This window comes from Protomyctophum bolini, assembly GCF_963924005.1.
Source record: "Protomyctophum bolini genome assembly, chromosome: 4".
Classification (NCBI taxonomy): Eukaryota; Metazoa; Chordata; class Actinopteri; order Myctophiformes; family Myctophidae; genus Protomyctophum; species Protomyctophum bolini.
In genome coordinates, this window is record NC_137865.1 from 42,793,536 (window position 1) to 42,808,292 (window position 14,757).

The window sequence follows — 14,757 nt, forward strand, 5'->3', positions numbered from 1 at the left end:
GTGATGATGTTACGTGCATACCCTCTATTGTGACCAAACATTAATAAATAAACATGTATATATCAGTCGTTTTTGTCATGAATAACAGAATAGAATAGAATAGATCTGGATAGAGCACATTATTATAGAATAGAATATACAGTATCTTCACTCCATGCGGATAAGATAACAGGCAGCTGCCAAGTGCTTTGCACTGCTAACTATACACACGCACAGTCGCACACACTCACAGACAACTGCGAGCTCAACTGCTGTAACAGAGCGGTGTCCAGCTATAGGGATGCTAAACTTAGATGGACTCCCACTGCTCCCAGTGTCCATCGCTGCCCCTATAAGCCTACTGCCATAAGAACAATCTGTACTTTCTGTCCACACTCTCATGATGATTGCGTGTGGGTCATATAAAATGGTACAGGGATCAGACTAAATATGGGCACCGTGCACGTATATCTTTATGGTTTGCAATAGCATTATGGAATTCGTCAGTTTATAGGAATAAACCTGGGTGTGGTTGCTTCAGCATGCAGTTGTCAAATAAAACAACGATTTAAGTCCACAGAAATAACGAATTCAGTTTGTTTTAAATTATTTTTAATTGAATGAATGAAATTGTTTAATGTTGTATAAGTATCAGTGAGATAAATGCATGGAAAGCTGTAAATGTAACAAAAGTATGTATTGGTATTCACAAATTGCCAATAATGATATATATGTTCAGCCCTGGACCAAGCAGTCACTGGACTTAAAGATTTGGGAGTCAGGGGGGGAGTTAAGAGTTCAGGGTATTCTATTCACCCTGTGCCCATAACACAGTACTGTGTAAAATTATAGTAAACAAATACTCCTAAAGATTTAAAACAATAATCATGAGTTCATGACACATTATAAAGCATTTTGTAATGGCATAAATTGTTAAGTAAATGCACGCTAATATTCTTACAACACTGTATGTAAGGGTGTAGGGTGTAGTACTGGGTGTAGGCTAACTCATGCACCGATAGCACTTCAGCTCTGGCTTATCTGGCTTTTTGGTGGGTCTGGGGGAGGGGGTGCCTATTCCTATTGTTGGAGTTTCTACTCTGCAAGGGCCTACACCTCTCATCCCCATATAGGGCTTACTGTACATCCCATGTCATTGTACAGTAATACATTTTACTCATTTTATAATGCTTCATAATCACTGTTAAAAATATGTGTATGCAAGATTATAGAGAATTATGAACTGCTTTATAATGTATTGTGACTATTGTTATACAGTAGTATGAGTATTTCTGAGTGATTGCAACCAAATTATAGTGTTATGAGTAGATAATAATGCATTATAAGTTTATAACGCATCATAGACATGGGATGCATAGCGAGTGCGAATTCAGAATCTCTACAAAAGATGCCGGTGTCAACAGGCAGAGGAGAAAAGGCTGAACTCATGACAGTGTCGGGCATCAAGGCCAATTCAGTGCATTATTTTGAGGGGCAGAACTGAGGGGCCACAGAAGATAACTGAGGAGCACTGCTATGTACCTTCCATTTGGGTATGCGGTGAAACGTTGCTCCATTATCAATTTTAGTCCCTTTATTCTCACCCCATCGATGGTGAGAAGCAGTGGAACAGTTTTTCAACAAACTAAATCCCATTTTTGCTAAATATAGCCTACTGCTGGACGAGCACTAGCAAATAGCAATGTGAGCTACACACCAAATACTTAGAGAAGTGAACTACTATATAGGTAGGCTGTATGTAGGCCATCCTTAGAGGCCATTGCGTCACAGCCAAAATGGCACCGGTAGGCGTGACAGGCAGCCTACCGTGACGTCAGCCTTGCATCTCCTATTACAGATCTGCCATGTTAGCATAGAAAGCTCCCATTAGGCCTATATAGGACAGGTCATTTTAGATTGTATAGGAGATAAATGCATATATTTATTTCAATAAATGCATATATAGCTACTGTAGCCAATTTAAAAGGATGAAGGATAGCAATTCCCCCACTGCAGTAAGACTGAAGAAATGTTTCCATTTCCAATTATTCTTAATGATTTAACCAGGCTAATTTCCACCAATGTATTGATGATGTATAGGACTGTGGTTCCTACATCCTACTAAAAAGTGACAGACGAGTTGACAAGTCTATAGTTCAGTTTCAGGTCATCTCCCACAAGGGGGAGCTGTTGTTGTTGTCTTTAGAAAAGGAGAGGGGCACTGCAGAAGATGACAAATGACAGTACAGTCCATGAAACTGTCAACTTAAGTGAATTGGCAATCTTTGTATCCTGTATTATATGGTTCTACACAACAGAGCATTGCCATTCTTAGATCATAAAGAAGACCTGGAGTCGTTGCGCTGTGTTAAAGTGACTTCTGAGTTCTGACATGCACACAACCAAGCCTGCCTAAACAGTTCTATATGGCACTGACAGAATGGAATGGAATATAAAGGCTATCTTTTCAGATTATTGCTGAATTTACATGGGAGAACATGGAAGGACATAGCCATGTAAATAAATTCTGGACCAAATGACAGAACATATATTGGACCAAATCATGTCTGACAAAAGAAATGTTCTTGCTTGGGGTCCCAGAGTGAAAATCACATCGGGGGCCTAGAAATGAAAAAGCTTGAGAATCACTGTAGACCCAACTTAAGACCCCATCCATCTACACGTATAGGAGTCGAACTTATATAGACGACCAGTTGCTACCCCCTGGTACAGTACAGCATGTTCATAGGCTAGTATGGTCAACACATGTCACAGAACATAAATATGTCATACATGTCATGAATACTTTGGCATGTACCCAATGTAGGACATCACTGCAGTGACTCATTTCTTAAAATATACTTTTTATGATTTAGACTGAGCTTTCAAAGAAAAAGTGTAGCATATATAATTTTTTTCTTTTCTGGGAAATGAAGTATTTTGGAAACTATTGTGTTTTTCAGTATAATTATTTTATAATTTTATTTAATGCCCAGGAAGTCCCAGGAAGCTATAGGCTATAGGTCTATAATATATGTTGCTCTCCACACAATTCTAGCTTTTACCCATATTTTATTTATTTATTTTTAATGTGGGGAAAGTTTCATATTTGATCAATTAGTCATTCAATATAACTCAATATGCTCTTGAAGTGCTATTTAGTGCTATTTAGTAAGCTGTAGCCTACCTATAGTTTAGTCTAACTTGCATGAATAATTGTATGGGCCATACAATTATTCATATAGCCATACAGTATGGCAATAGCCTACTATTGTGTTATTCATAATGAAATGCATGAAAATAACGGGCAACGATCGATCCATTAGTCCAAATAAGTCCATTAGTGTAACCAGAAACTTCAGGGCGCCAAAACAAGTTTGTCTGACTCAGTGTAAGTTTAAGTACCACCGTGCAAAGTTTCACGATTGGTCAATGACAGAGACGTTTCACAACATGTACTGTATCATTGCCCCAATAGTTTGTTCATACCAACTAGTTCTGTGTTTTTCTATGATGGGAATTAGGAAATTGAACGATGTCCGTGGTATTACGTAAGCCAATGTGAATTCCCCGCCCAAAGAAACCATGAATTCAACTCACTGTACAAACAGCCAATGTAGTCGTGATTGATGAGGAGACGTCCTACTTTCCTCTCGTCGGATGGATACTCAAAGAACACACCCCAAAGTAGTTCCGGTTGATTCTGAGGGGTTAACTTGGTGCCGTGCGAACTGCCGGGCTCATTGGTCCCTGCAAAGTTCACCTGGTAAGTGACTAGTCTACTATAACTTCCTAGTACCATCTTCTAGTGAAGATGGAGAAATGTGATTTCTTTGAATTGCCTGAGTTTGACCAGTTTTGAGGGGTTGTGCAGATATTATAGGCTATTTTTTGACGTTTGCATTATTTGCACTGGGCTTGTATAGGCTACTATAACTAACTCAACTGAAGGAAATGTATAATTGTTTCAATATATCTAAAGTTTAAGATAAAACAGCAATTTGGGCTATTGTCTGGAATAGTACATTTTTAGGTCTATAGACATTTTGGTGGAGGTAGATGGTAACTTTATTTTCCATGACAGAACAGAGAAATTGTGTTTTTTAAGTTATTGTGATAATGAAATACCCCCTCCCTCTGTACAAAAAGCATATAGCCTTTTCTGTATTCTCTTATGATGTAGCACGTATGTATGTTTAAGTTTGATAACATATCTATGTGATTATGGTGTAGAGTAGACTACTGTACATGAACCAAGGAAATTGGGTTTTAGAACATTTTTTATTTTTAAAACATATTCATTTTATTTCTTGTTTTAATCCATGAAGTCTATATAGTGCTCATGTCAATATCACTTAGATGTGTTACTTTACTTTGGTAAACCTGTGCATACTGCAGACTCCAAAAATTCTCTCAACTGCATGTGTTCTTTAAGAGGAATGTTCTTCGGCACGGATAGTCTCACAGTAGGCTACATACATGCCATAGCTTTCTATATAAAGTGCATTACAGGCACGCACACACACACACACACACACACACACACACACACACACACACACACACAGTCACACACACACACACCTTGCATACCACTATAGGTGGAAGCTACTAGCACCTGCTATTTTATAATAGCCCATTCATACGTACAGCTGTCCTGTACTGCACACAGTGACAGAATTCCCAATCACCTGTAAAATGAATGAATTGGCAATATAACCCAGGCAGTTCTCAGGTCTTCCTTTGAGTTCTGTGGTTATTTGTTTACGTGAGTCACATTTTTATCCTGTCAAATTGCGTCGGGTTCCTCGTGCACTGCCTGAACTCCTGGCGATATGTGGGAGTGTGCCGTACTGTACGTGTGCAGTCATGCAGGCTCATATGTTGTCTGTGTTGGTTTGCACACTGTTTGGTCAGCTTGCACAGCTTCAGTCTGGCAGCTAGTGGGCTTAGAATTAACTCCGTCATCCAACTGGGAGGTCACATTTTATTACGAGCAATAATATTGAGTAAATGACTCGACTCGACCGTTGCATCCATCCATGCTGTGGTTGGTTCCTATAATTTATGTTGTTTCATCTTCATGCGTTGTCATCTTAGTGAGATATTGTTGTTCTGCTCTAAGTATTCATGAGCCTATATAGTTTTCATCCAAAAATAACGTATTCATAAACAATGACTTATCTTAGGTGAGCTATGCTGTCGTGCAACAACATAAATTACAGTACTGTACTGTACTGTACTGTACTGTACTGTACTGTACTGTACTGTACTGTACTGTACTGTACTGTACTGTACTGTATATAACTCAGTGGTTCCCAAAGTGGGTCCTTGAGGGAGTTCTAGGAGGTCCCCAGCTAAATGATAGTTTGGAACCAATGGACCCTCATGGGTCTGTAACTCAGAGAGTGTACGAATGGTTCCATTTTTACGCTCTTTTAAATTAACTTTGATTTTACAATATAAATTGGGGTCCCAGAGATAGAAATGCCATTACATGGGGAGTCCGTAGACTAATGCAGGTCAAACCGGGGGCCCTTGAAATGAAAATGGTTGAAAATCACTGTTAGAGCCGCAAAAATCTTCTCTTATGGGGTCCCTGGCATTATGTTTTCAAATGGGGGGTCAACGCGGGATAATTAGTGTCAATTTGGGGGTCCTTGACCTGAAAAGGTTTGGGAACCACTGTCTTAACTGATCACCTCACTGTCTTCCTCAGGACTTCCTCAGCCACTAATCCAGTCATGTCGAAGCCAAAGGATATGGGTTCTTCCATCATTCAGACCCAGCAGCTGCATGCTGCCATGGCTGACACCCACCTGGAGCACATGTGCCTGCTGGACATCGACTCTGAGCCCGCCGTGTCTCGTAACACTGGCATCATCTGCACAATCGGTTCGACATATTTCCCAATGGCATATTATCTTCTGTATCTCTCATATTGTATTGACATTTGACATTGCACAGTTGGTTTGGTTAGACAATATTCCCCAATACCATTCTTTTTGTATCTCATGTTGTGTTGACATTAATGAAAGAGATTATTCTGAATAGGTCTTTCGACAGCCTCCACATTCCGTTTTAGTCCGTGTCTGTGGCTGGCCCCTGTAAGCTCTCCTTACATACGTTCTGCCATCTCCACGCAGGACCTGCCTCCCGTTCTGTGGACATGGCCAAGGAAATGATCAAGTCTGGGATGAACATTGCAAGAATGAACTTCTCTCATGGCACACATGAGGTCAGTTTGGGATGTTGCACCATAGCCACCGACAACATCTTAGTTTCATTTTAAATTAAGTTTCCCAAATAGGTGTCTGACCAAAGACAACATACAGTTTGCATCTGCTTCATTCATGTTGAGCTGCAACAGTTGCTGTGACATTATACTCATCCCCTAGTCAGTAGGCTGTAAGGTGATACCTAGACTCATACTTGTGCCTCCCATGTCTTCTCAGTGTTATCAGCAGCTCACCACCAACTGCAAAAGACCAAATGTACATATTAGATTTCTGACCTTTTGCCTTTAAAAGTCACGGACAACTTTTCTCAGCTGGTGGCCCCTTAACTGCTTTCAACCCGTCGGCCCTATTTTGGGCATGTCACTCATTATATGTGAAAATGGTCATAATATATATAGCGAAAATAGCCGATCTACAGTCTCACAGTGCATCACATTGTGAGCTTGGGCTTAAGTGGTTAAGGGCCAAAAAGATCTACAAATATGGATATAACCAGCTGGAGCATGCCTATCCAGCGTTCAAAGTGTCACAACAGTGGCCATGTATTTGTGTGCTCACTGAGTTACTGTACCATGTCATTGAAGTTGTTATGGACACCATTTTTGACCGCTATGCTGGCAACACTAGCAAGGAAGGAATTAAGAAAGCCAGTCTTTGAAACTCTAACACTAACAAGTCCAGGATAAGGTTATACACACACAGAACAGATGAAAGTTGACCAAATAATTTTACTTTTTTTTGTATTAATAAAACTATAAATAGTAAATACAGTGACTTAAGAGATTTGTTGTAAGAAGGGGGTAGAGCAGACATTTGACCTGTGTCTCTTTGGTGTCGGTTGTCAGTACAACTAAAAATAGCTCTTCTCTTATGCCAGTCTCTCAGCAACAGTGTGACTGGAAGGTATTCACAGGGACGAGGCATAGGTCACTGCATGGCTAAAGAAGAGTAGATTTGTCCTTTTGTCATTCCTGTATTTCCTTCTGCCATTTTCGGATTCATTTATTTTTCGTATTTTTTTTTTTTAAGATTGCATGTGACCTGTCAAAGGCTGTCATTCTCCACTCTGACCAGTTGTACAGTATATGCAACTGCATAATAATAATAATAATAATAATACACGCACCTAAGCTTAAGTATAAATCATAGCTGGAAGCAATGGTACGGTACATATTTAATCTGGGGAAAAACAACTAGTCATAAGCAGCTTAATAGGTCAAAAGAATGTGACACCTGATATGGTGAGTGTGTCCCGCTCGTCGTCATGTGCCAACTGCCAATGTGTCGCTTGCGATTCCATAGCCATACTAGTTATGCAATAGGCACTGTACTGTTCAACGTGAGCGTGTGTGGCCAAGCCTGTCTGCTTACTACGACTGTTACCAACTTAATTCTTTGTGGGTGCCGGCTTAAAAAGATTGATCACATTGAAGAGGTGGAATTCGCACACAGAAAAAAATGGTAGAGACTGACCACATTTCGATTCGATCCAGTGTGGATCTTCTTCGGGTCAGGGAATGTTAAAACTGATCGAAACGATCAATTTGTTTCAAATAAAGAAGTGTCTGCCATGTTTCGGTGTGAGGGTTCTACCTCTTCGACCAATTTAATGTTTCACAATTATTCCTCTCGTTAGCTTGACACCACCATATACTGTGCTGTTATACATTTTTCATGCGGTATCGTACATATTTTAGCATGCAATTATGGCATCTGTATATTGTATACCATACAGAAAGGATGAATGAAATCCACTTGGATTATTGTGTGCATTGAGTTATAGTAAGGTATGTTATATAATTGACTGTATGTCATATACTGTAAGCCATTTTAAATGGATAGTTTGATGCATAGAATGCATTGCATGAAATGTATACACATACACCTATAATACCTATACACCTTTAAGAAAATCACCAAATTCATGTACAGTAAATTCAAGGAACTGACTTAATTTATAAGATTGTTCTAAAGGCTTTTTTAACTGTAATATGCCACCCCATACAGTACCATGCCGAGACCATCGCCAACGTCCGTGCAGCTACCGAGAGCTTTGGACCTGGAACCATCGAGTACAGACCCGTGGCCATCGCTCTGGACACCAAAGGACCTGAAATCAGGACTGGACTCATTAAGGGCGTGAGTATACTTTACAAACGGCAATTGTTTAGGTTCCAAACATGTACAAATTGTGCATCCCTCCCATAGCCTCACTCCTGTGATTATTATAGCTCTACTACCTTTTCCCTGCGTTTCTGCAGGAGTGGAATATTTGATGCTGAGCTTAAATGCGTAGATGTTTGTTTACTTCTTGATGTTTGGTGTTTTCTGCCGTTCCTGCTCAGAGTGGCACCGCTGAGGTGGAGCTGAAGAAAGGCGCGATGATCAAGATCACCACAGACGACAAGTTCAAGGACAACTGTGACGAGACCACCCTGTGGCTCGACTACAAGAACATCGTCAAGGTCGTACAGGCGGGATTCCACATCTACATCGACGACGGTCTCATGTCCCTCATGGTTAAGGAAATCGGTAAGGTCACAAACAAGCAGTCGCTGGTTTTTAAACCCATTGTTCTTTGTTATTATTGCCTCTCTGAGCAACTTCATCCTCCTGCATCCACAGGTGCCGACTTCCTGATGTGCGAGATTGAGAACGCCGGCACGCTGGGCAGCAAGAAGGGCGTCAACCTGCCCGGAGCCGCTGTGGACCTCCCCGCTGTGTCGGAGAAGGACATTCAGGACTTGCAGTTCGGCGTGGAACAGGGAGTCGACATGGTGTTCGCCTCCTTCATCCGTAAAGCCGCCGACGTCCTGGCCGTCAGGAAGGTGCTGGGAGAGAAGGGCAAGGACATCAAGATCATCAGCAAAATCGAGAACCACGAGGGTGTGCGCAGGTGGGTTCAAGATCATATAAGACAACCCAAAACGCCATACATCTTCCCCAGTTAGCTATAGTTAGCAACATTTCTGCAGAATACCTTTTGTTTCATGATACCGTTGCGGTGCAGATTCGATGAGATTCTGGAGGCCAGTGACGGTATCATGGTAGCCCGTGGTGACCTGGGTATCGAGATCCCCACACAGAAGGTCTTCATCGCCCAGAAGATGATGACCGGCCGCTGCACCAGAATCGGCAAGCCCATCACCTGTGCCACACAGGTCAGTCACATTATCAACGTGTAGATTGATGCTAGTTATCAAGATGCATGTTGTTGACTTGCTCACAGTTGCTATGTATTTATATAGATGTATGCTGCGTAATTGTACACAGATGTCAAGTTTGTTCTGTAGATACTGTGTTATTTAGATAGATGGTAGGTTTGAGGTCTACCTGCTGTCCTAGTTACTTTGTAGCACTTCTCAGTGCTATTTACTTGACTGCTTACCCTGTTGTTAGTTGATTAGGGTCCGTGCTGTCAAGTCACTCTGGATAGTTCTGAGCCTGCTAAACTCAGAGCGTGGCGCTGTGAGCATAGCAGTAATCTCTCATGTCTTTTTCTCCATCAGATGCTGGAGAGCATGATCAAGAAGCCCCGCCCTACTCGCGCAGAGGCCAGCGACGTGGCCAATGCCGTGCTTGATGGCAACGACTGCATCATGCTGAGTGGAGAGACCGCCAAGGGAGACTACCCTCTGGAGGCCGTCCGCACTCAACATATGGTGAGAGGGCATATGTGCACTAGTGCCTTCGGCGACTAAAACGACGAAAACTAATTAGAAATGAAGCTATGATGACTAAATATCTTGACAAATTCGTCCACAACTTGTTATTGGAGGGACTAGTGAAGAAGAGATCCAGTTTTTAACGTGCAACCAAGTGTAACCAAGTGCAGCCAAGTGTAAAATCAGGATATCAAGGCTTACCAAAATACATTTTAGTCAACAAAGCACAGCCTGCACACAGTGCACAGCCTCTGCGCACTCCTGTCTCTATCCCATACCTGCTACTAAACTGAGCGACTGCTCAAGTCTGTTTGGATTTAACTGTTAACTGATAAAGATAGTGTGATAACTTTGATCTTTGACCACCCCCCGGCACAACCAATATCTAAACTAAAATCTTAACTGGAAAAAGTATAACCACCGGCCATCTCCAGGCCAAACTAAAATAACAATGAACTGAAAAGAAAGGCTCTCTAGCCTAAATGATGAACAATGTGGGGTTTGGCGCTGTTGCTGGGTCTGTGTATGGGTTGGTAATAGACTGGCTGGATATTATATCAGTAGGGCTACGGCTGGTGTAAATTGGGGAACCTGCTGCAGATGAGAGAGGAGAGACAGTGGGGGTTAGTTATGCATAGCACAGTAATTGAATGAGTGAATTGGTGAGTGTGCGAGTGATGTCATGGCCACCACACGCAACACCATTGTTAAATATGACTTCATGGCCAGCGCAAAAGTTGTATGCCAGTGCAAGATCCATGATCATGTGATGATGTATACACTGCATGTACTTCTGAACGTTTAAAGTCAGTTGTACGAGGTAATAAAAAGCCTGACAACTCTCCCGTCTGTCTGCGCATGCTCAGATCGCTCGCGAGGCAGAGGCAGCCATGTTCCACAGACAGATGTTTGAGGAGCTTCGCCGTACCTCCCACCTGACCCGTGACCCCACCGAGTCTGTCGCCATCGGTGCTGTGGAGGCTTCCTTCAAATGCTGCGCTAGCGCCATCGTCGTCCTCACTAAGTCTGGCAGGTAGGAAGCGAAGCGATAACCGCCTCCCACACTATTTACATCCACATTACCGGTAATTATTATTAAACAATATAAACCATGAAAAGTTGAATCACACAATTCAATGCTGCCAGATAACATCAGTCAGTCTTTCTGACATGAAAAAATATATATAAATAACACTCGTGTGAAGTGGGGGCACTCTTATTGTCATACATCATCATACATCACAGTCCGTGCAAACACACAAAGTTGGGCATAAGAGGGGCTAGCGCCCCTCAAAAAGAATATCAATATATTGCGATATTTGAGCGAATCGATTTTTTTTTTACCATTCCTACTTCTTCTCATTATCACTTTTACGATGAATTGAATAACCGAGAAGCGTGTCTTTTTATTATATTTTGTCATTTTTTAACAGATCAACGTGAACAAATCATAATTCATTGTTTTTTATAATAAACTATATCTATTAGTCTGATTAACTACTAGTTATATTGCCATACAACAGTGTCATTTAAAAACAGCCGATCTACTGATTATTTATTTTATAATCAATTAAATTGATTATTTTCATTAGCTGTTACACCCCCTAGAAGACAGAACGCTGTCTGTCTCATGTGACCAGCATCTACTCTTAACTGCAGTCACAACCTCTGGTCCATTCCTGACCTTTTCCATAATGAACCCTGACTTTTCACGAGTTAATTTTATCTCCTGCTTCATCCCCTCTTTCTGGGCATACGATAGAGTGAGGCCATGGATTTGGTACCAGAGGCGTATCTACAATAAGGCGAGGGCTCAGGGCAGGCGTCCGCCTGTCCAAATCCATTTCTGGCCTGGCCAAAATCCATACAATGAGAAAAAAAAGAGGACAAAAACAAAAACACAATGAGAACTATTAGTGGACAGCTGATTGGCCGTCGCGGTAGAGCACGACCCTCAGTCACCCATTGGAATGTAAATGAATGCCTTTCAGCCTTTGTGTCCTACTCGTCTGGCAGGTATATCTCTTTGAAAACCTTTAGTGCTACGATTGTGCGCAGGGAGACGACTATTAACACATCTTGCCTGTCCAAAATGTAATTCTTCCCTGCCCAAAATGTAATTCCTGGAAACGCCACTGTTTAGTACATACTGTAGCTTTGAATTGAATCACAAATCACACACACACACACACACACACACACACACACACACACACACACACACACACACACACACACACACACCTAGCTATCCATCTAGCTATCTCTAATATACAAATTGTCTCTGCAGGTCAGCTCACATGCTGTCCAGGTACAGACCTCGTGCTCCCATCATTGCCGTGACCCGCTGTGGTATGACCGCCCGCCAGTGCCACTTGTACCGCGGCATCTACCCAGTGATGTACAGCAAGCCCGCCAACGACGTCTGGGCAGAGGACGTTGACCTGCGTGTCAACTTTGCCATGGAAATGGGTGAGTAATCAATCAATCCCGCCAGTCGTTTATGGGTTTAATGCAGTGGTTTTCAACACTTTTCATGTCAAAAGGCCCATTATTTGTTCGGCATTTGAGCCATTAGCCTCTTGGACCCTGAATTAAAGAATATTTTGTTGTCGTTGGATAAGATTTTGTCCACAATTCCATGCTCTATTGATGTGGTAGGCTACCATAGGAGAGATAAAAGGCAAACGGTAAATTTAAGAATGCAGAAGTTTAACATGAATTTTACTCCTGAGAGCGTAAAATGAAACCAAATGGAAGAGTTAAACATCTATGTGAACCGGACCCTATCTATATGAACCCCTCCAGTCCTTTCCCCCTTTTTAGACAAAACAAAACCGTTGACTTCTTGTACGTCTCAATAATCGTTTCGATATCACCTTTGTTTGGCTCTGTCTCTTATTAATACCCTTTTCCTTGTCATCCACAGGCAAGCACCGCAAGTTCTTCAAGTCCGGTGATGTGGTCATTGTCGTGACCGGCTGGCGCCCAGGCTCCGGTTACACCAACACCATGCGCGTCGTGCTCGTACCTTAAACAACATCAAGGGACATTAGTAACCAAGCCCCCCCCCCCTTCTCCCCCCTTCCCCTCTCCTGCAATCCCCCCATACACACCAACCTCCCAACCACCCTGAGTTAGAGATCTATGGCATCTCGACTTTAAGTAAGGCCACATAATGAAAGGACTTTGCACCCTCTACACTCTACTGTATTCCCTGTGCCCAGGTGCTCCATCCAGAGGCATTGGTTTGACAAAAAGCCTTTCTTTATGCTTTATTCTCTTATTATTTGCACGTCGCTCTTCTTTATAAGAAAGGAGTCAGACGAGCACGTTCCAGTAACATATTTTGTCAGTGTTTTTAATTGTCTGTTCATTTGTGGTTTGAATAATAAGTGCAGCTCTGCATTGTTATCGACTTCTCTGAGACAGACGGCCATCAGGCTGACATGAAAAGTGTGGTATCTGGGTTGTGACGTGATCTGGTATGACTTTAATACTGCCATTAAACTGAACACCTGAGTCAACCGAGTGTTAGTTTTCTCTCTTATTCACAGTTGCACTACACAAGTTGTTCTACGAGGATTAATTTAGTATTTCCTGCATTGGTCTGGTATTTATATACGGCCTTTTTCCTAAGCACTTCGAAATGTGCAAGGCATTATATTAACACACATGCCTAGTTTGACCACTTTCAATCTGGCCTGCCAAAGCAAAGCAAAGTTACTATGTTTACCCATGGTAACTGGACTAAGCTCAAGAACTTGTTTACAGCCAGGCCCTGCTCATAGAACATTTCATGGTAGGGGTTCAATGCCTTGCTCAAGGGCACTTCAGCTGTGGTAATTTTAACGTGTCAGTCCTGGGATACGAACTAGCAACCTTCCGATATCAAGACCGCTCCGCAAACCGTTCGGCCACCGCTGCCCCACCGCTGCCTATTTTGGATATGTCACTATTGTCAAAGAATTGTTAAGTAGAAATGTTAAGTAGTGAAAATAGCCAATCCCACGTGCCAATAATGCAGGTGGGAAGAGGGATAAGATATATCTCTTCTGTGTCTCTTTACTCGACCCTCCAGACCTATGATCCATATAAGGCAGAAGAACTGTTCAAATATTTGCCCATGCCCATACAGTGCATAATTTACAACACTATGCGATATTACTCTCCATCGCTATGTGTGGAGCATTGTATCCACACTTGAAACTAGTTTAATAGTCTATATAAAAGAAGAAGATTCATAAAACAAAATGCAAATCAAGCTGTTACAAGAACAGCTGGAAAATATTTAGCACTCCACTCAAAAAAAAGGATGCCTGCTCATCAGTACCCCCTTCTGTTAGATTGAACACACTACACCAGTGGTTGCCAAACCTTTTAGCCCATGACCCAAAAGAGAAATTTGATGGCCCAGGACCCAAACTATAGTGAAAATAGCAGATGTATGTATTAGCTATTGTCACTACTACTAAAACATTGATTTTCTAATTTATGTAATTTCTTAGATTTTTCTTTTTCTTCATGAAATTACTGAAAATAATAATTTAAATTGTTTTTTAATTCGTGAAAAATATTGGATTTGGGGTTATATTCTTTTGAATAATAATAAAAAACTAAATGTAGGAAACACAACAAAATAAAGGGACCCATGGACCCATACACATGTGTCCGCAACCCACAAATGGATCCCGACCCAGTGTTTGGGAACCAGTGGCATTATACCATCTGGTGGCAAACAGATGGATACTGATATCAAGGCTCTGTGGCCATTAGCTAATATCATTGAGAAAACTGTGTGTCCATAGCATGAGACTGAGGAAATCATTTCTCACGTGTTGGCCTGGCCCAGCAGCTCAATGTATTGTTAAATC

The 14,757-nt window shown here is 41.7% G+C and overlaps 1 protein-coding gene across 1 annotated transcript; it reads left to right on the forward strand.

Annotated features, from left to right (window-relative positions):
- Positions 1-3,619: 3,619 nt before the first annotated feature.
- LOC308313731 (pyruvate kinase PKM-like) lies at positions 3,620-13,410 on the forward strand. The gene is made up of 11 exons (XM_080761018.1): positions 3,620-3,745; positions 5,699-5,874; positions 6,126-6,217; positions 8,226-8,357; positions 8,564-8,750; positions 8,844-9,114; positions 9,229-9,379; positions 9,728-9,880; positions 10,750-10,916; positions 12,174-12,355; positions 12,813-13,410. The coding sequence occupies exons 2-11, from the start codon at positions 5,724-5,726 to the stop codon at positions 12,917-12,919; spliced, it is 1,593 nt and encodes a 530-aa protein (XP_080617144.1). The 5' UTR covers positions 3,620-3,745; positions 5,699-5,723; the 3' UTR covers positions 12,920-13,410.
- Positions 13,411-14,757: the final 1,347 nt, after the last annotated feature.

What these genes read in the sequence shown, in the direction of transcription:
- LOC308313731 (XM_080761018.1), top strand. Translation starts at nt 5,724, where the DNA reads ATGTCGAAGCCAAAGGATATGGGTTCTTCCATCATTCAGACCCAGCAG. An exon ending in GGACTGGACTCATTAAGGGC is followed by an intron (nt 8,358 to 8,563) that starts GTGAGTATACTT and finishes GTTCCTGCTCAG; the next exon opens with AGTGGCACCGCTGAGGTGGA. An exon ending in AACCACGAGGGTGTGCGCAG is followed by an intron (nt 9,115 to 9,228) that starts GTGGGTTCAAGA and finishes GTTGCGGTGCAG; the next exon opens with ATTCGATGAGATTCTGGAGG.